The sequence below is a fragment of the Eulemur rufifrons genome, chromosome 3, assembly GCF_041146395.1.
Source record: "Eulemur rufifrons isolate Redbay chromosome 3, OSU_ERuf_1, whole genome shotgun sequence".
Classification (NCBI taxonomy): Eukaryota; Metazoa; Chordata; class Mammalia; order Primates; family Lemuridae; genus Eulemur; species Eulemur rufifrons.
The window spans coordinates 28775348-28794755 of record NC_090985.1 but is presented as its reverse complement, the minus strand read 5'-3'; the positions used below and the strand labels follow the sequence as shown (position 1 = coordinate 28794755).

Genomic DNA, 19408 nt, shown 5'->3' with positions numbered 1-19408 from the left:
CTGTCATTCAGGGGCTGACAGCAGAGCCCATGGAGCCCACCGGGCTGCATCCCACCCTGGCTGCCCAGCACTGGGAGAATTTAAGCCAGCCACTGAATGTTTCTGAGTCAGAATCTCCCACTGAACTGGCCTGTATTGCAGATTAAGAGAAGTATGCCTGTGACTCTGGAGAGATAATAATGATCCCTGTGTCTGTCATGAATATTCTATAGCTCCATCTTCTCCAGCTCCCGTGGGCATTATCTTAGCCGTGGGGCGGTTTGCACATGGGCCTTGGAGACAGGCTGTGAGAGTGACCACCACAACCACCGTTGGCCAGCTTGTGATTCTAGAGGAACCTCTCACTTTTCTAGGAGCGTCCCTCTCTCCATCGTGAAACGAGCATGTTCATTGTGTCTACTTTCTAAGGTTGTGGAGGAGAGCTGAGCAGCACTAGGGTAAAGGAGCACTTTGGTGCAATGCCTGGCACAGAGTCTGTGCCTAATTAGGCAGAATGAGCCAGAATTAGGCAGACTAAATAATGATTTTTATAGCTTTACTTTGATTTTTACAATTTTTTGTTTAATTTGGTTCCACATTTATTATCTTATTTTATCCCTCAGCAACTGCACATAAAAACAAAACAAATGGTTCCCATTTCAGAGATTAAACAAATGAGCAGACAAACAAAGCCTGAAAAACACAAGCAGCGTGTGACATCCACAGTGCCGCAGCAGCTGGCTGGAGCCTGAGTGTCACATCCTGCCCTGTCCCCAACCCCACACTCTTTCCCACCTACCACCCGCCCAGCTCACTCTTGTCTTATGTTTAAAAATCTGTACACACAGGAAATGTTTGTGACTTATTACTTAGTTAACAGAGCGAGTTATAAAAATTTTATAACCTTGTTTATGATGTCTTTGCTATAAAGCCAGTTCTTAAACCTTTTTTTTACTCAAACTTAATGTTTTCTTTATGGTTTATGTTCAACAGACCTGGAAACAATATTTGCAACATATATAACAAATAAGCAATTAGTATATGGAAAGATTGTCTAGAAATCATGAAGAAAAGAAAAATAGCACGGCAGTAAAATAGGCAAAGGGTATGATCTGGCATTCATCAGTGAACACATGGAAGCATTTCCAGCCTCATCCACGCCTCCTCGGGTGAATGCAGATGAAAACCACAATAATACCCCTGGAAGCTCATCAGATTGGCAAAACAACAACAAAGCATTTATATATATAATATACATATACACACACATATACATAGACACATATATATACACATATGTATGGATTTAAGAAAATAAGATATTCATGCATTACAGGCAGATATATAAATGTCGATGTGTAGAGAAATTTGAAATATGTGGAAAAGTTGAAAATTGTATACCCTACAGCCCAATCATGTACCCTGAAGACACATACCCCAGAAAAATGCTCTCAATTCATGTGCCGCTCAGGCCTAAAGGGCAGGTGTTACCCACATTTCCTCACAAGGAAAGTGCATGGAGCTCTGCCTCCCTTTTCAAGGCCGGAAGCCTGCTGATTATGACAGTGATACAGTGCAAACAATCTAAATATCACTTACAGGAGAATGAATAAACAAAAGATAAAATAAAGTGTTAAGAATTAGATAAAAGAAGGAACAAAAGCGTAGACACACAATTTTGAGTAAATAAGATAAAAAGCAAGATGTAGCTATACACACAGTACATTATTCATATCAATTGAGCACTAAAGTGCCTACATGGTAGTGATACTCACTGGGTGCCGGTCAGGTGGGGAGGTGGGGGGTAAACCCACAAGTAATGAAAGCGCAGCGCACTGTATGGGGGGAAGGGCACGCTTGTAGCCCTGGCTTGGGCAAGACAAAAGCATTACATGTAACCAAAATGTTTGTACCCCCATAATGTCCTGAATTAAAACAAATTTAAAAAAAGAAACAAAAAATATATACCTATACCTAATGACACTGTATTTGATTATAGTTATGCATATACAAATAGAAGAAATCATTTTGGAAAGAGCCATCCCAAGTCGTTTCCTATTATTTCTCAGGAAGCGGGGGATGCTCTTGGGCATGGTCACCAAGGGTGACTTCAGCTTGAAGACAGCACGTGTGGACGACCATCTACATGTGTGTATGTGTTATGTGTGTGCACACCTACAGTGTATGTGTCTCTGTGGGTATAGATGTGGGTATGTATTTCTACAAGAAAGAAAAGAAAGAAATATTGAAAGGAGAAAAGAGAAAAGAAGTAAAGAGGGAAGAGAAAGAATAAAAGAAGGAAAGAACATTGATGGAATCATGGTGGAAGGAAAGATACTGAGTTATCACCAGTTCTTGTCCCTGGTTGGTGCAATGAGGATGACTGTCATTTATTTCCTATATGCTTTCCTGTATTTTTCAAATTCTCTATAATCAGAGGAAAGAAAAAATGTCTTTATTTAAATTTACATGAAACTTTATCCACCTACCTACATATATGCATTATTATGCATACATACATAAATACATATGTGCATGTATGTGACCTTTGCAGACCTGGGAGCTATCTTTCTCGAGAATTACCTATGAAGCCAGAGCCATGGCACCAGTACCCTTGCTCTCGTCTGTGGGTACTGGTGTCTGACACAGAGCCTGGCACATGGTAGATGCTCCACACATACATGATGAGTGACTGATGGAAGGGCTGGATGATCGAGTGAGTGAAAGAAGGGGTGATGGTGAATTTCGGTGCCAACATGGCAGTTTTCTGAGTCAGGGACCTCCCTTCTATGACAGTCCGTGGTGATGCCTGGTATATGGTGCATGCAGGTGTTGGGGACAGTGGGACACCTAGTTCCCAAGGCTCCACCCTGGGGGCCCCAGCACCTTGGCTGCAGAAGGCCCTTGGGTACTCACGTCGATAGGCACGCTGTCGTAGAGGCGCTTGCCGATCACGGTCTTTCCCTGGATGTCTATGTTCTCCCGCTCCTCGATGGGCAGCGTCTGCACCAGTGCACAGTCGATGTACAGGGACACGTTCTGGGCCTGGATGCTCAGGGCGATCTTGTGCCAGTCCCGGTCAAAGAGGTCGTCGACCCTGGGACCTCGGAAGACCACCCTAACGGCATCTTTCATGGCGCCCACAGAGTTGTACTCGACTGCCTTGTTCTCGCCGTCCAGCCGGATGGAGACCTGGGGAGGAAAGGACCAGACACTCTTGAGCTGCACAGGACCAAGGTGGGGAGAGGGAGGAATCTGAAGTCAGACCTGGAAAACCTGAGTCAGATCCTGGCCGTGACTCTTACCAGTCAGTCACCTGCTGTCTGATCTTGGGCCAATCACTTTCCATCTCTGAGTCTTGCAATGGCGTTAATAATGTCTACCTTGCAGGCTGTTCTAAATTTTGCATTAAATAGAATAACTTAATTTATACAGTAACCCAGGAGTCAAAACTCAATGCCTGGAGGGCTATGCAGGTAAGAGAGCTTTGGTGAGACTGCAAGGCAACTGGCGCAGAGAGGCTTGAGTCCTGAGACCAACCAGAAAGCCTAACTAGTTTCATTGTCTTTTTTTTAAATTTGTTTTATTTATATGTATTACAGGGGTACAAATGTTTAGGTTACATATATTGCCCTTCACCTAACCAAGTCAGAGCTTCAAGCATGTCCACCCCCAGATGGTATGCACCACACCCATTGGGTATGAATATACCCATCCCCTCCTCCCCTCCCACCTGCCCAACACCCAATGAATGTTCTTACTGTATGTACACTTAGGTGTTGATCAGTTAAAATCAATTTGATGGTGAGTACATGTGGTGCTTGTTTTTCTATTCTTGGGTACTTCATTTAGTAGAATGGGTTCCAGCTCTATCCAGGAAAACACAAGAGGTGCTATATCACCATTGTTTTTTGTGGCTGAGTAGAACTTCATGGTATACATATACCACATTTTATTAATCCACTCATGTATTGATAGGCACTTGGGTTAGTTTTTATTAAAAAGTCCAAAAACAATAGATGCTGGTATGGATGCAGAGAGAAAGAAATGCTTATACACTGTTGGTGGGACTGCAAATTAGTACAACCTCTATGGAAAACAGTATGGAGATTCCTTAGAGAGCTAAAAGTAGACCTACCATTCGATCCAGCAATCCCATTACTGGGTATGTACCCAAAGAAAAAGAAGACTTTCATCAAAAAGACACATGCACTTGAATGTTTATTGCAGCACAATTCACAATTGCAAAGATGTGGTCTTCTATTTCTTGAGAATAGTTTCCTATGTTTGAGCCATGTGTCCCTGAACCATCTTTGGAGCTTCCTAGGGACATGGCTTTCCCTTCAATGTTTCTATCTCTGGCATGATATAGAGCAAGGGGTGGAACCCTTGTGAAGTTTGTGTCCACCAATGCCACCTGGGTGGTCTCAGGGAAGGCACTCCATATCTCAGATTCATCAGCAAGTTCTGTTGGGTCTGCTTTCAAAATACTTCCAGAATCTGAACATTTCTCCCAATGTCACTATTCCTACCTGGTCTGAGAGAGCATCATCTCTTGCCTGGGCTACTACCATATTCTACTAATTAGCCCCCCTGTTTTCAAACCTGTGTATATCCACATAGGCTGTTCTCAAACAAAAAGTCCCTACACGGGCCTGACGAGGCTTTATGAGATCTGGCCTTCTTCCACCTCTGGAACCTCATTGCTAGCTGCCCCTCCACACACACACACACCCCACCCTCTGCTTCAGCCACACCAGCCTCCTTCCTGTCCCTTTGTCACATCTGGAATAAGTGAATGCTCCTCAGTTTCCCCAGACGGCAAATGGGTGGTGGCACATAGCAAATGAAACCAGGGTCATCTCTACCTGCATATTAACATCTCTATTTGCAGAGCCATGATGACTGGCATAGTGTGTGGCCACGCCACCAACACCACTCTGTGCACAGATCACCTTCTTGCAGGCCTTTATCCATTTTTTCCTGCATAGAAATAATAGCCAGCATTTCCCCCCGGTGTGGAGGTGACCATCACGGGCACTTCCAGTGAAGGGCCGTCAACCATGGCTGATTTGATGAAAGCGAACTGTCAGTGGCTTCTTCAGACATGCGCCTCGTTTTTCAGGGCAGACTCAGTCTCTGCCAGGCTCTGTGGTATTTCAACCCGTGGCTCATTCTGCCAGAAACAGGGAGGATACAGACACGGCAGCAGCGAGCACACACAGCCCTGCAAATGCCATGAAGGAAGAGAACCCAGACTGAGGGGGTGGTGCAGGCTCACCCCACAGGAATGTCATGGCAGGTGCCCAGCCCTGCTGCACCAGACCCCGAGAAACTGGAGAAGGAAGCCCTGTGCAAACGGAGAGGGAGTTGGAAAGGAACACAAAGAGCTGCCCGCCCTACAGAAAAGTAGCCTCTGGAGAAGAACCCCTACTCCTTGATTCAGCCTCCCACACTTAGGAAATCAGGCCTCTCAGCAGTCAGGCCTGAAAAGATCTCTGCATCTCCATATGACCAGGCATGCAACAGAAAACTATTCCAACAGGCCAACTGACTGGACCTGCTTACAACAGGAGCCAGCTGAGCCTGTGGTTAAAAGCACAGATGTGGGAGCCAGACTGCCCGGGTTCAAATCTCAACTCTTGCTCTTATTACCTGAGAAAATGGGCAAATTTGTTAGCCTCTCTGTGGCTGTTTCCTCCTCTGGGAGATGCTAACAGTAGAACCTGCTCATAGGGTTTTTATGAAGACTAAAGGAGTTAAAATGTATAAAGCACTCAGATAATCCTTAGCTCATGCTATAAGCATGTATGTTGACAAGCAAGTGCATGTCACACGAGGGTCTGGCTTGCACCCGGGAGAGTGAGCTCATTGTCTTGGAGGAGCTTCCTCAGAGGGTAGGCCATGAATGTGGTTGCTGGAGTCCAACTGCTTAAGCATGTTTTTATTTTATTTCAAGCCTAGATGAAAATCTAGACAGTGTCTTCACGTGGAAGGTGAGCAATGTCTCCTCACAGTACTTTTCCAGATGACAACGATATGGTTGGTCCATGAACTCTGAGAACAAGGGGATTTGGATCTGGCAGAGAAAAAAAGTAGTGTTGCTTTCCTCACAAAGGGACAGCCTGTAGTGATGGCTTTAATTTGAAGATTTGTCTTTCCTCACTGCACTACATACTGTTGGAGGCTTGCTCTATCTTCTCGGGATCCGAAAGGCGGAACACACCAGAGGTGGGAGAAGGCAGGACCCAGAGCTTCATTCATAAGAAAACTACAGGGTCTCTGGCCTTCCACACACCAGACTCTCCATCTCTTTAGGCTCAGGATCAAGGGCCCTGGAGAAAACACGGGGAGGGGGTGGTGCCCTCCCCTGCGAGAGGGAAACAACGCTGGGGACCATCGAGAGGAGGCAGAGGCGCCCGTACCTGTGGGATGCCATACTGGTCGATGACCTGCCAGATATACCAGTCCTCCTTCCGAGACATTCTCCTGAACCGGAAGGTTGTGACAAAGGCGTATTCATCAGGCAAACCTTGGGGGAACACGTCCCTGGAGAAAAATGGAGACAGACACACCGGGCTTAGCACTAAGAGCAGGGAGCCAACAAAGGAAGCCCACACATCCTAAGTCACTACGTCCTGCCAATGTGACCTCCTGAACATGTCTACAGCCCACCTTCTAGGCCCCCTTTCTTGCCTTCTCCTGAGGGCAGGGCCACAAAGTGACCCTCTGTAGACCATCGTCCATGGCCTCTTCATTGTCTTCCTGCAGCCACCCTCAACACCTCCAAACCTCCCCCCCACCAGGTGTGCATCAGTTTCCTCTCTCTACCACCACCGAGACCAAAAAACTCAACAAGAAATTGACACATGCCCACTCCACAGATCGAATGCAGCCAAGCCTCCCTGGCCCCACCTCCCCCTGCCCCATTTCTTCTCATCAAGGCCAAACTGCTATGCCTTCATCCTGCCCCATGCTCCAGGATGCTATGGTGTGAATGCCTGTGTTCCCCAGAATCTGTATGTTGAAATCCTAACCCCCAAGGTAACAGTATTAGGAGGTAGAGCATTTGGGAGGTGATGATATCATGAGGGCAGAGCGCTAATGAATAGGATTAGTGTCCTTATAAAAGAGACCCCAGAGAGCTTGTTCACCCCTTCCACCATGTGAGGTGACCATGAAAAGATGGCGTCTATGAGGATCTTGATCTTAGACTTCCAGCCTCCAGAATTGTGTGAAATTTTTGTTGTTTATAAGCCACCCAGTTTGTGGGACTTTATTATAGCAGCTGGAATGGACTAAGACATGGGGCGTGTCTTCTCTCCACCAAGCCCTAGGTTCCCACCACACCTGTGGAGCCAGCCCCTCATCTGTGCAGTCGTCAGCCCCCTGCTGCTTCACCCCTGGAACTGCCCTTTCTCTTCCAAATTCAGGATTGAAAATTGCTAATTCCCTCCTGTGCAGGACTGATTCTCCCACAGATATTAAAATCCCATTCCTGTCCTCAGAGCATTCTTGGGCCAGCTGCCATCTTCCTCTGCACCATGATCAGAGGCACCTGCGCTTCCTCTTGCCTCTCTCCAGTCAGCACATACCCCGCACCCCACGGCCAAAACCAAGCCTCCCCTGATCCATGTCCCCAGCCAGCACCTGCGCAATCTCCCTTTTTCTCCCTTTCTCTGTCCCTTCCCCAATAGGGTGCTAGAAAACAGTTATCTCCATCACTCTCTCATTTCCCCATCTATCCGCATTTCAATTCACAGCCACCTGTCTTCTGTCCCTCTGTGCTCCCCACATTATCCTCATGAAGTCCCCAGTGAGGAAACACTGACAAATCCTGTTCCTCAGCACCCACCAGGATGCCAGCAGCATGGCAGGCACAGTATAAACGTCAAAGAAATGAAGAACTCTGAAAACTGTCAAAACACTGTTTCCATAGAGAAACTTTTCTTTCCCCAGTGCTAGTGCAGGGCCTGCTACTTTTCCTGGAGGAAGCTTCCCAGCCAATACTGACGTGGGGGCTGTCCTGTGCACTGTAGGATGCCTAGCAGCACCTCTGGCCCCCAGCCCCAGCTGTGACAACAAAAATGCTTCCAGATACTGCCAAACGTCCCCTGGGGGTGAAGGCAAAATCTCTCCTGGTTGAGAACCATCGATCTATCCTAGACTTACATTCTATCAGAATGAAGTTTAGCTTGCTTTTCCATAGTGTTTCTCAGATCCAGTAAAGTACTCACACATAGGATCTCATGTGATATAAAATTCTAAGATACAAAAAATAAGTACTTTTTGAGGGCTTAATACAAGCTTGACACTAACTTTTCACATATTATCTCATTTCTTTCTTGTAAGAACTTAGACAGATCCTCATGCTATAGCCGAGGGCACCTGGGATCTGAGGGGTTAACTCAATACGCTATGGCTGGTGACCCAGGGGCTGACTTCCCATGTCTTCTCCTAACCCTCAGCTGACGGCACCTTGACTCTGTAGAGCCTGGTCATGGTGGAGCCACATCCTGCCCTGGGGGCGGGGGGCTGCCTCGGGGATGTTCATGGCATTGACTTCTCTGTTGGAGGAGGTGGAATCCGTCTGGCCAGACAGCCAGGAAGGGAAGTGGGGAGGCGTCTGGGTTCCTGGTTCTCAGACTGACAGATCCTCAGGGACTTCATTTGGCTAAAGAACCTGTGAGCGAAGATTGGTCTTCTCGGATTCTCAGTTCACAGACCCAGGCTGGCAGATGAAGACCCAGCTGTTTAAAGTCATTCTCCAAGCTGGGATTTCACCCAGGGTCACATCCAGGCAGTCGGAGCAGAGCTCATACCCCAAAGCAGTCGGGCATCCCTGGGGATTCAGGGATACCCTGGTCATGGACCATGTGGGAGGAAGATGGGACCTTCCCACCTAGGTCTACAGACACAGGCTTTTAGCCACAGACTGATATTTCATTTCATTGTTTCTCTGCTTATTTCCTTAATGAGTCCAATTATGCTACTGCTTTTTTTTTCTTAATACATATTCTCCTTATACCTTTGAAATACATACACACATTGTCTGTGTGTGTGTATGCGTGCATCCTAAGAAAAGATAGATATTTTCTCTGTTAATGACCTTTTTGTTCTCCTAAAGATGTTTTTCTTAGGAGATCTATCTATCCATATATACATATATGTATATACGTATGTGCATATATGTATCCTACACACTTATATATATGCACACACATATGTATATATAATATATATTATCATCAGGAGGGTAAAAGTCATTAACAGAGAACATCCAAAGAAAGAAAATGCCTCAATTCAACCCTTTCCACAAATAATGCAGCAGATTATGAGATTACAGTGGAAAGGGTAAACAGTTTCAGGTCAAAGGACCTGAGTTCCAGGCTGACCTCTGCTTCCTCTGAACTGTGAGACGTTGAACAAGTGACTGTCCCATGATGAGTCTCAAATGTTGCACCAGATAAATGAGAAGAATAGTATATTTCACCTCATTTTATCGTAGTGAGAGATAAAATATGTAAAATGCCCTTTAAATGTTAAACAAGTGAGAAACAATATAAATATTGAAAGTGACATGCCTTTTCATTATGAACAAAATTAACCCACAAATTAAAATTGTACATGTGTGTATATGAATTTCAAAGCATTAGAAATAAAAGGATGATGATCTTTCTTGAAATGTCAGAGCTCTGTTGTTTTGAATTGTCTCAGGTGTTTTGTCATTAAAACAAATGTGAAAACAGACAGAAATTCCTCCTCAGAGCAACTCCCAGCACAACGTGAGCCCACATCCCTTACCCAGAAACAGCGTCCAGTCCCACAATCCACATGGCGTTGCCCAAACCAACACCACTGTTTGACCCACGTATCTCACCAGGGGGACACACCATTAGCAGTGGGAGGGTCCTCTGGTAAGTCCCTCCCCTGGATTTGTGTCACTTTTGCTTTCCTTCCTGCATTCTGTTCTTTCTCTTTTGCATTTTTTCTTTAAAGTGGAGTTGCATGTGATTTTTCCTGCTTATAAGTGGTATGGATGGTGAATTGGGCACTTTAGGCCAAGGGAGTAAGGGGGAGGGAAGTAGGAAGTGGAGCTCAGACTCTGTTCTTCCTTGCACGTCCCCAAGTGATGGCCATGGCACTGACTTCTCTGTGAAGGTGGTGAAATCTGTCTGACCAGACAACCAAGGGGTTAATAACAGTATCACCCAGATTCTCCGTGTCTTTGTAGAAAGAGCAACCCTCACTGTCTGGAGACACATGACTCTTTTGAGAGTCAGCTGCCAGCGACTACTGTCTCCATCCCATGGAAACAAGGCTCAGAGAGAGAAAGCAACTTGTCTCCTTCTTCTGTAAAATCTCATCAAACCTAGGCACTGGGAACCATGGATGAGAAGACGTTAGAGTCTGACACAATGCCTGCTGCATGACTGGCACTCAGAGAATGGTTATTGAATTAAAATAAATAAAAAGACTGCACACACGCAAAATTCTAAGCTCTGAGACCTAACGTTCAAAGCCCATCTTTGCCAGGCTAATATCTTACAGAGCCTTTTCCCTCATTATGAGTGATTGATTCATTTATTCAGCAAATATTTAATAATCCACTACTCTGAGTAGGGCTTAGTTCAGTGCAGTTCAGAGACTGCAGCAAAACCAAGGATCGGCTCCTTCCTAGGGCTCCTCACTGAGCAGGGCAGAGAAAAGTAATTGCGCAATTGATTAGGCAGCTTCAGCTTTGCCACGTTCTGTGCAGAAATACAGGTTGTGAGGAGAGTAGGTAAGAGGAAGGCCTGGTGTAGTCCGAGAGTTCAGGGAAGGCACCCTTGAGAGCATAACATTACAGCTGAGCATACTTTGAAGGATGAGCAGAACAGGTGTCCCAGGTAGAGGGAAGAACATAAACAAAGGCCTGGCGGGGGAGGTGGGTGCCTAGCAGGTCCCCCAAACGGAGACAGAGGAGGTAGATGGGACACCTGGGGATGAGCTAGGAGGCCACAAGGCAGGACGGGGCCAGGTCACACGGGGGCCTTTCTCTTCCAGCCCTTTAATTTAAGAATATTTGAAAGCAATTAAAGAGTTTGAAGAGGGGGAGAAGTGGCATGATGCAGCATCATTTTTGTTTTCAAAAGATCTGTCCACCCATGGTGAAAAGCATGGATAATGTATTTTGCTATCATCTTTAGCCCATGACTAGAGACACAGTAAGTGCCAGACACTGGACAAATCTTTACTTCATATCCTCTCAACAATGTTGCAAGGGAGGAACATTCATTCTGGGTTGAAAACGTGAGAAAATTGCGGCACCGGGGCCTGCAATGACTTGTGTTGGTCCAGGCACCCAGTCAACACCGAAACTGGATCTCCAAGCGCCAAAACCACTACATGATTCTGGAGGTGCTACACCTGCCATGCAATGCAAGGCTGGGCCACAGTAGGTGCTGTGTGCTGAGATCCATCAAGGTTTGCTATTTAACGGATTAACAGAAAAATGCACGTATGAGTGAATGACTAACGCCAAATCTGGATGGAGTGATGAGTGTAAAAGGACCAGAGAACCAATGAAGTCAATGATAATAGATCGGCTACAAAACAGGTTGAATTCCCAGGTCAGTGGTGCAGTTCATGTTAGGGTGACCTTGCCAGGCACTGAGTAGGTCAAAGCCCGGCTCGGTGCTGAGGGTGCAACTGCGGCTGATGGGCCCCTCCCCTGCCCTTTCCCAAGGCATCCAGGGCAGGTCTGGAAGGAGAAGTGACCACTCACTCGGTCCTTTGCACCACGGGGAAGGATCCCATCCGTACATAGGAACTCTGCACTCCGTTCTCTCTCTTCCCCAAGATTTCCTTCACACTGAACAAATCCATCAGGTCAAAACCTGTCCAAAAAGAAGAGCTGGGGTGAGTTTGCTGGAGAAAGAGCCTGAGAGATGAAGGAAAAGCACATCCACTCCCTGCAAAGGCAGCCTGCCCACCCTGCCCAGGTACCGGGTGTGGAGGGAACTTTTCAGATACATGTTCAGGGGGAAACACAAGCAACAGAGTGATGGGATCTACAGCTTTGAATGAGCTCCAGGACAGAGGGGCAGGAGAACAGAGACACTGGGTTCACTGATTTCTCAGACATGTGCTGAGAAAGTCCTGGATCTTGGTCAAGTGCAAGACAAACAGAAGGTATCCTGGCTGTGACTGCTGCAGGGCCTCGGTGTTCTGGATGACAGTGTGATACGTCACTGACTTGAAACTGTGTCCCTAAGGACTGGGGAAAGCTCTTGGCAGGTTAGAGGGAAGCCAGTCGAGGGCAGGCACCGGGTCTAACTCATTTCTGCATCTCTGGGGTAACAGAGCTCTTGGTATTGGTGGCACCTCAGCCATGAGACTTTAGGAAGAGTCCTTCACTGTTTCCAACATCACACAGCACTACTGCCAAAAACGGAATGAATTTGTAGGACTCACATTATAACGATTAACGCCTCTTCTACCACTAAATTCTGTGCAAAGAGATCATTTATTCATTCAATACATTTTTTAAGAGCCAATTCCCCGCCAAGTCCTGTGTAAAAAATGTCAGGGAGGGAAGAGGTTTAGCACTGATGGAGAGTTTGAATATTAGAATTAGATAGGCCTGGGTTGTGTTCCTAGCCACCATGTTTCTGCTGTGTGACCTTAGGCAGGTTGCCTGACATCTCTGAGCATTGATTTCTTCATCTGTATAAAGGAGATTTTTTTTTAGCATAGCCCTCATTGCTGTGACACTTAAATGATATGATACAAAGCTCTTCTTATAGAATCTGACATGCAGTGAACAGCCAACGAAATAGTTTTTATATTGTTTATTTTCTCATTATAATGATCACAGTATCCTCTACCACTAAATACTGTCCCAAGATGTCCCGTATGCATTCAAAATATATTTTTGAGACCCTGCTATATGCCAAGCACTGTGAGCTGTGGGGCTGAAGCAGGGAGAAGAATAAAATCATGGCTCTAGGAGAACTGGAACTCCAGTGGGGAGACCAAAAGATAAACAAACGCACAGTGCAGGTGCACCATGCAATTCCAGGCAGGAAAGAATAAGGAAACAGGGCCAGAATTTGAGAGGAACTGGCTGGGGTGACAGGGAAGGCTCTCTGTCCCAGTCTGGAGCAGGTCTGCAGTGATCCGGGAAGGGTTCCGAGCAGAGCAAGGCGGTGCTGGGATTGAAGCCCTGGGTGATTTTCGTACCGGATCCTTCCCCACCCCTGGCCATCCTGAGGTTGTTGAGTTCTCCAAAAATGACTAAGAGTTGCCATTGCCATTCCTAAGTAGCACTTCACATGCCGACTATGTAATGGAATTCATGACATAATGTCAAATGATGTTTGACCCTGAAGATAGAAAACATGCATCCAGAAGTTCCAGCATGGACGGAAAGAGCACACCTGCAAGCCACGCTGTTTCTGCACACTGGTGTGAACGATTCTGCCACTCTGGAGGTGGGGGATTTGTGGGGAAAGACACCGGAGGTCCCCCAACCAATGCCCACTAAGGTGTGTGGGCTGAGCCAGCTGAGAGAGGCTGCCACTGGGCCCAGGCTGAGCCCACCAGCTGAGCTTCTGGAGGACAGGGCCCGGCCTGCCCACCCTCAGGACCAGCAGGGCCTGGCCCGTGGCACAAACTGAATGTGTGGCCTCACTCTCATAGGCGATGTGCCCTTGACCCCTGAGAGAGACTGTGCAGAGGGGAAGGCACCAGCACATGGGCCAGACGTTCATGGGTGGAGTCCTACTCAGGAGCTGTGTGACCCTGAGCATGAGTATTAACCTCTCTGAGCTTACTTCCTCTGTACTTCTGTGAAATTGGGGTACCGAGAGCACAGGGTAATGGAAGAGTAAGTGTTCTGGAATGAGAGATATTCAGGTTCAAACCCCTGCTCCCACCCTTCCCTACCTGCCTTCTCTCAGGTAAGGTCTCATCTGCCCACGGGACATCAGGCAACACCAGCTCATCAGGCCTGATGGGGGCAACAGCCCACAGTGTCCCTGTCTGCCACTGACAACGCATTCTGACTCTGCTGCTAAGCACCGACATCTCGGAAGATCACTTTGAGTTTTAAACGAGAAAGTAGGTAAGAACACGCCTGGGACACAGCAGGTGCTCAGTCAACGCCAGATGCTCTAATCATGCAGTGGTCCTCAACCTTTTTGGCACCAGGGACCGTTTTCATGGAAGATAATTTTTCCACGGACTAGGGAGCAGGGGTGGGGGGAATGGTTTGGAGATGATTCAAGTGCATTACATTTATTGTGCACTTTATTTCTATTATGATTACATGGTAATATATAATGAAATAATTGTACAACTCACCATAAGTTGGGGAACCCCTGCTCTAATGGATCCCTCACCCTGAATAAGGGTGTGACTGTCCCTGTCCCATCACAAGCTCTGGACAAGCATGGGAGGAAGGAGAGCCAACCTTCACTGAGTCTCTGTCTCCCTGGGCATCAGGTCCTTGTCTAGAAACTGGGAGAACAGGTACAATCTGGTCATCTTTTGTGTTTTTAGCATCCATAACTACTTATCATATTTTCACCATGGCCGGAAAGGATCTATCTTCCAATGAAGCTTCATCTCTTGCATAACAGTGAGTTTGCATGTCCAGTGTTTACGCAGTGAAGAATCCTTCATCTCTCGGAGTGTGTGGGGGGAGGGGAGTGAACGGTAGTGCTGCCGCCAAGTGGAGTCCCGTGCAGAGCAAGGGAGTTAACCCCAGGTGAGTGTATAGTGAGCATCAGGCATTTGCAGTGTTTAATGCAGCCCAAGGTACACTCTGCCCCCACACAGACTTCTAGCTGGGTGGCTTTGAGGACGTTATCTGACATTGTTGAGCCTGTTTCCTCAACTGGGAAAATGCAGAGAGTAATTTCTTGCAGGGCTGTCATGAGACTAAGTGTGATGATGTGATGAAGTGTCTGCAGGAAAGCCAGCACCCAGCCGTTAGTCCCATAGCCCAGTTAGTGCCATTAGCCCTTCCTGGGGACCACGGTGGGGGCCTGCTGTGAAAGCCCCTGGCACAAGGGGCCTCAGGCCCTGGCGACAGCTCTGCCATTCCCTCCCAGAGCCCCACCACTGCCAGCCATGATCAGAAAGAACCAGGCCAGAGTCCTGGGGAGCCCTTGGGGGTCCTCTAAATGTGGGGGTACCAGTGGGTCAGGTGTTGGGAAGCGCCCCCTGAATGAATGCAGAGCAGCCTCTCTCCTCAGCACCACTGTGAGCAGGGACTGGAAGCCGCAGAAGCTGTGGTTTAAGCATCACCCGGTAGCAGAAGGTGTAAGGTCTCCCCCCAGCTCTGGGCTCCCAACCAAGAGCAGCTCTCGGAACTGACTGGGTCCCAGCGAACGAGGGGCCTTCTGACAATCCACAGGGCCACGCGTGCGTGTGTGGGGTCCGGTGTGCCTGGAAGTGTCCCAGCAGGGCTGGGGACCTTCAGCAGTGGGTGGGGATGCTGTCTGCAGATGGAGGAGCTTGATCAGGTGACCAGGACAACCCTGGAGGGCCCTGCAGTTCCATGGTTCCGTGGAACTGATACCAAAAGGTAAAGGGCACAGAGCTGCTTAGGATCGGATTTTGTTCCAGACAAAGGCAGGATAGCAGGGAATAGGTTTTGGAGCCAGCCCTTCCTAGGGCCCAGCACTGGCCAGGGGCATGGCAGGTGTCCTGGTGGCTTCTTCCTTGGGGATGCAGGAGGAAGGATGGCCTCCCAGGGTGGCTGCCCTGGGGAACCCCAGACAGCACCCAGGAGGTGTGGGGTGGGAGCTGTGGGGAGGGGTAGCTGCACCAGAAAGCCTGCAGTGAATTCAGGGAGTGAAAGCGGGTACGGCATGGAGGGAAGGGGAGCAAGGCAGTCACACACCCCTGGGTTCCCAGCCCTGCTCCAAGACGTGGGTGCAATTTCCCAGCCCCTTACACCTCTGCCTCTCATCTGCACAAAGGGGATAGCGGCAGCCACTTCCCAGGGTGTCAGGCCTGGAGGTGCACAGGACGTGGTGGCTTATTCCGAGAGGGCTCCCAGGTGACCTCACGGGACACCCATGCTCTCCGTGAGAGCCAGAGAGCAAATCCAGAATCCGGGTGGACATGTGCCCGACACCCGCCCCATGTGATGTCGGGGCCAGGGGCTGCCGTGCGGACCTGGTCCTATCCGCAGCTCTGTCCACTGTCACTAGAAATTGCCACCTCATCCTGGGTTTTCCCTTTAGCTTTCATATGTGGGAGAATTAGAAAAAAATAAAACAGGTTTTCAAAAGCAAACATATGCTCTACTTTCTGGTTTCATTTTTATTTTGGCTTCGGTGAATAAAAACAAAGATTGAACCTGACAAAACTTTGAAGAACAAGGAAGTAATTAGGTGGCAGCAAAGGGCACTGAAAGAAAAGATGAATTGCCCAACATAAGTAAGGGCTGGGAGGGGAAATGAAGAATGTTCCCGAGGTAAATGGACTGTGACCCAAGGCGCTGTGAGATAAAGCAGCAGCTGTCCCTGCAGAACTGAGAGGGGCACCGAGGTATTAGACGCCTAGTGGCTGCTCAGATCCCAACAAGGAACAGAATCGGGGCCTCTTGGCGATGTCGGGACCCACGGCAAGGGTTACCCTGGGGCGGACGGGGCAGGGCAGGCCGGGCTCTGCCAACCACGGGGGAATTGGGATTTCTTTCTTCAGGCAATGAGGAGCCAATGAGGGCTTAAAAGTGGGGCAGAAGCACCATCTGGCTTCTGGTTTCCAAGGTCATTCTGGCAGCGGGGGACAGAGGGACAGGAGCCCAGTGAGGAGCAGGCTGCTGAGATGGGCTGGTGGGAAGGGCTGGAAGAACTTGAATGGGAGAGCTATTTGGGAGGTGCCGTGGGCATGACTTGGTGATTATCTGCATGTGGGGGCCCAGGTGGGAGGAGAGAGACAGCCAGGATGTCTGTGGCCGAGCGAGAGACCTGGACCCTGCCTAACATTCTCTAAGCATTAACTAGCTAACCTCCCAGGAAAGCTGGATAACACTTTTAGTCACTAGAATTTACAGAACGTTTGGTTATTAGAACTGAGAGCGATTCTCAGGGACCTTCTGTAAGATCCACTGTCACACAGGTGGGGAAACCGAGGCTCAGAGATGTTGGGAGATTGACCCACCATGCTGTGGAGCCTCAAGGCCGTCTGAGACCCAGGCCTCCCATCCCCACCTCTCTTCTCATCCTATCCTCCCCCTCACAGCCCAGATAAGGCCTAAAGATAGCCAGAGTCATTTAAGGAAAAATTTGGAGGTGAGGCTTCGGGGAAGTGCGTTTTTTTTCCAGAATACAAAAGCTGCTCCGATTGCCCCATTGTATTTAAATTGGCAAGTCGGAGGCTCCATCTCTCCCTAACCCCTCTCCAGCCTCAACAGGGCTGGGACGTTTGTTCACGGCTGGTTATAATTAGAGCAGACGGTAGACAAAGCAGGTTTTCTATGCACTTAGAGCGGCACAAACAGGCATCTGCTCTGCACGCTGGTGTTGCCCACCTGGCGTGGTGAGTTCATTTCCTGGGAGACCCCACAGGGGCGAGGGGAGGCTTCAGGACCCACTGGCTGAGGACTGACACAGCAGGATTCAGGATAAAGGGTCCCAATCACCAGACAGATTCCTCAGCAGGACCCTCCGCACATGCTGTGGGCTAAAACTGTGTGCAAAGTTCTGCATATTCATGTGTGTATGCACACACACACGTGCACACACATGGACACACATGTGCATACACACACATGCACGCGCACACACATCCTTTCTGAATCTTCCTGACCAGAATCAGTTACTCTTAGGTAGAAAAACTACTTACTGCTCTTTAGTCTATAGAATGACAGGACAACTTTAGACTCATTCTAAGTTCCAGATGATGCAGGCAGTTTCATTTGTTCATTTGTCTGCCTGCCTACCTGTCTTCCTCCCTGCCTCCCTTTTTTCCTTCCTCCCATCCATCTTTTTATCTGTCTGTTCATCCAACTCCCCAATCATTCATTTGTTCATGCTTTGATTCATGCTTCTTACTTTCACTCATTTCATTCCTATACCCACTCATTCACTCAACATTTATTGAGCCAGGTACTGCCCTCTGCCCTTAGGACACATAGAAGAATGACAAAGTATGGACAGGTCCTGCCCTCAAACAGTGGATATGCTTGCTGGGGAGGTAGACAAAGAAACAAATAATTATGACACCTTCCGATTGGAGTTCTCAGGATAGAATATAATGCTAAAACAGCAACTAATGGTCCTATGGAGTCTACAGTGATTTCTTGGAGGTGACTGTTGAGTTGGGCTTTGAGGGATGAGTAGGAGTTCACTATGGGAACAAGGTGAGGATGGGCACACCAACAAGAGAAAATGTCATCAGCTAAGGGGAGCATTGCATTTTTGGGTGCTGGTGGGCCTTCCAATAGGCCCATGAATAAGCTGGGGCAGAAGAAGCAGAAACTCTTATGCAGGGCCAAGGAGCATGGACTAGATTCTAAGAGCCAAGCAAGCTGAGTTGTGGAAAGACAGCTCTTGGTGAAGGGGAGGGAACAGGGCAGTGCTGGAGGTTGGCATTGTGATACAGGGATATGACAACATTCCAGAGGACAGCAAATGGTAGGCCGGATGGATTTGGCAGCAGCAAGGGAGGGCAGCTTTTGTGAAATTAACTCTGCCACCCACCAGGTGGATGCCACGACAGCCAAAGTGCTATGTCCCCTTTCTATGGCTGCCTGTCTAGGGTGGCCAGTCTCCGGAAAGAGTTCTGAATCTCCATATTCTTGCCTTTTTATGGCAAGAAAAGAGAGTAACTTTTGATGATCAGGGTCAGGGTGCTCAATTCTTAGGACAAACATGACTTTCATTTCTTCACTCTGCCGAATCAGTTACCTCGGAATAAATATTGCACAGCTCGAAGGCCAAGACTGGCCACTCCATGTGGCAGAACGTTTATGAATGTGGGCTGTGCTGGATGACAGTCTGGATGGGAACTTTGACTCTCCCACGGACTCAGGCAAGTGACCCAATCTCTCTGTGTCTGTTTCCGCAACTGTAAAATGTACACCAGTGCAGATCCCTTGGCATCCAGCAAGCGCTCAGTGAGCATTCATTGTTACTATCATCATTGCTATGAACGGCATCATTGTCATAATTATTCCCTCCTTTGGACGTATGTTTGGAACAATGAACGACTGGGGGGTGCTGGAATAGAGGACTCAGGGCTCACCCAGCCACCTGTAGGTAACGCAGCAAGGTGAGAACTTACTTTGCAGAGGGACGTCAGTGGGAGGTGTCGGGGGCAGAGCTGGGCAGGCACAGCTGAGCTCCAGGAATGGGCAATAGATTATCCAGGAGCCAGAGCTTTGCTGGGGGTTACTAAGGCAAAAAGCAGAACATCTAAGTCAAACTAC

At 48.1% G+C, this 19408-nt stretch overlaps 1 protein-coding gene across 1 annotated transcript in view; it reads right to left on the bottom strand.

Annotated features, from left to right (window-relative positions):
* The window catches only part of COL22A1 (collagen type XXII alpha 1 chain), a 236758-nt gene that overhangs the window by 192857 nt on the left and 24493 nt on the right, over positions 1-19408 (bottom strand). The window contains exons 4-6 of the mRNA XM_069465956.1: positions 11747-11858; positions 6405-6528; positions 2896-3171 (exon numbers count right to left, since the gene is read on the bottom strand). Coding sequence (XP_069322057.1) covers positions 2896-3171; positions 6405-6528; positions 11747-11858 — 512 coding nt within the window. The remainder of the gene's footprint in view (positions 1-2895; positions 3172-6404; positions 6529-11746; positions 11859-19408) is intronic.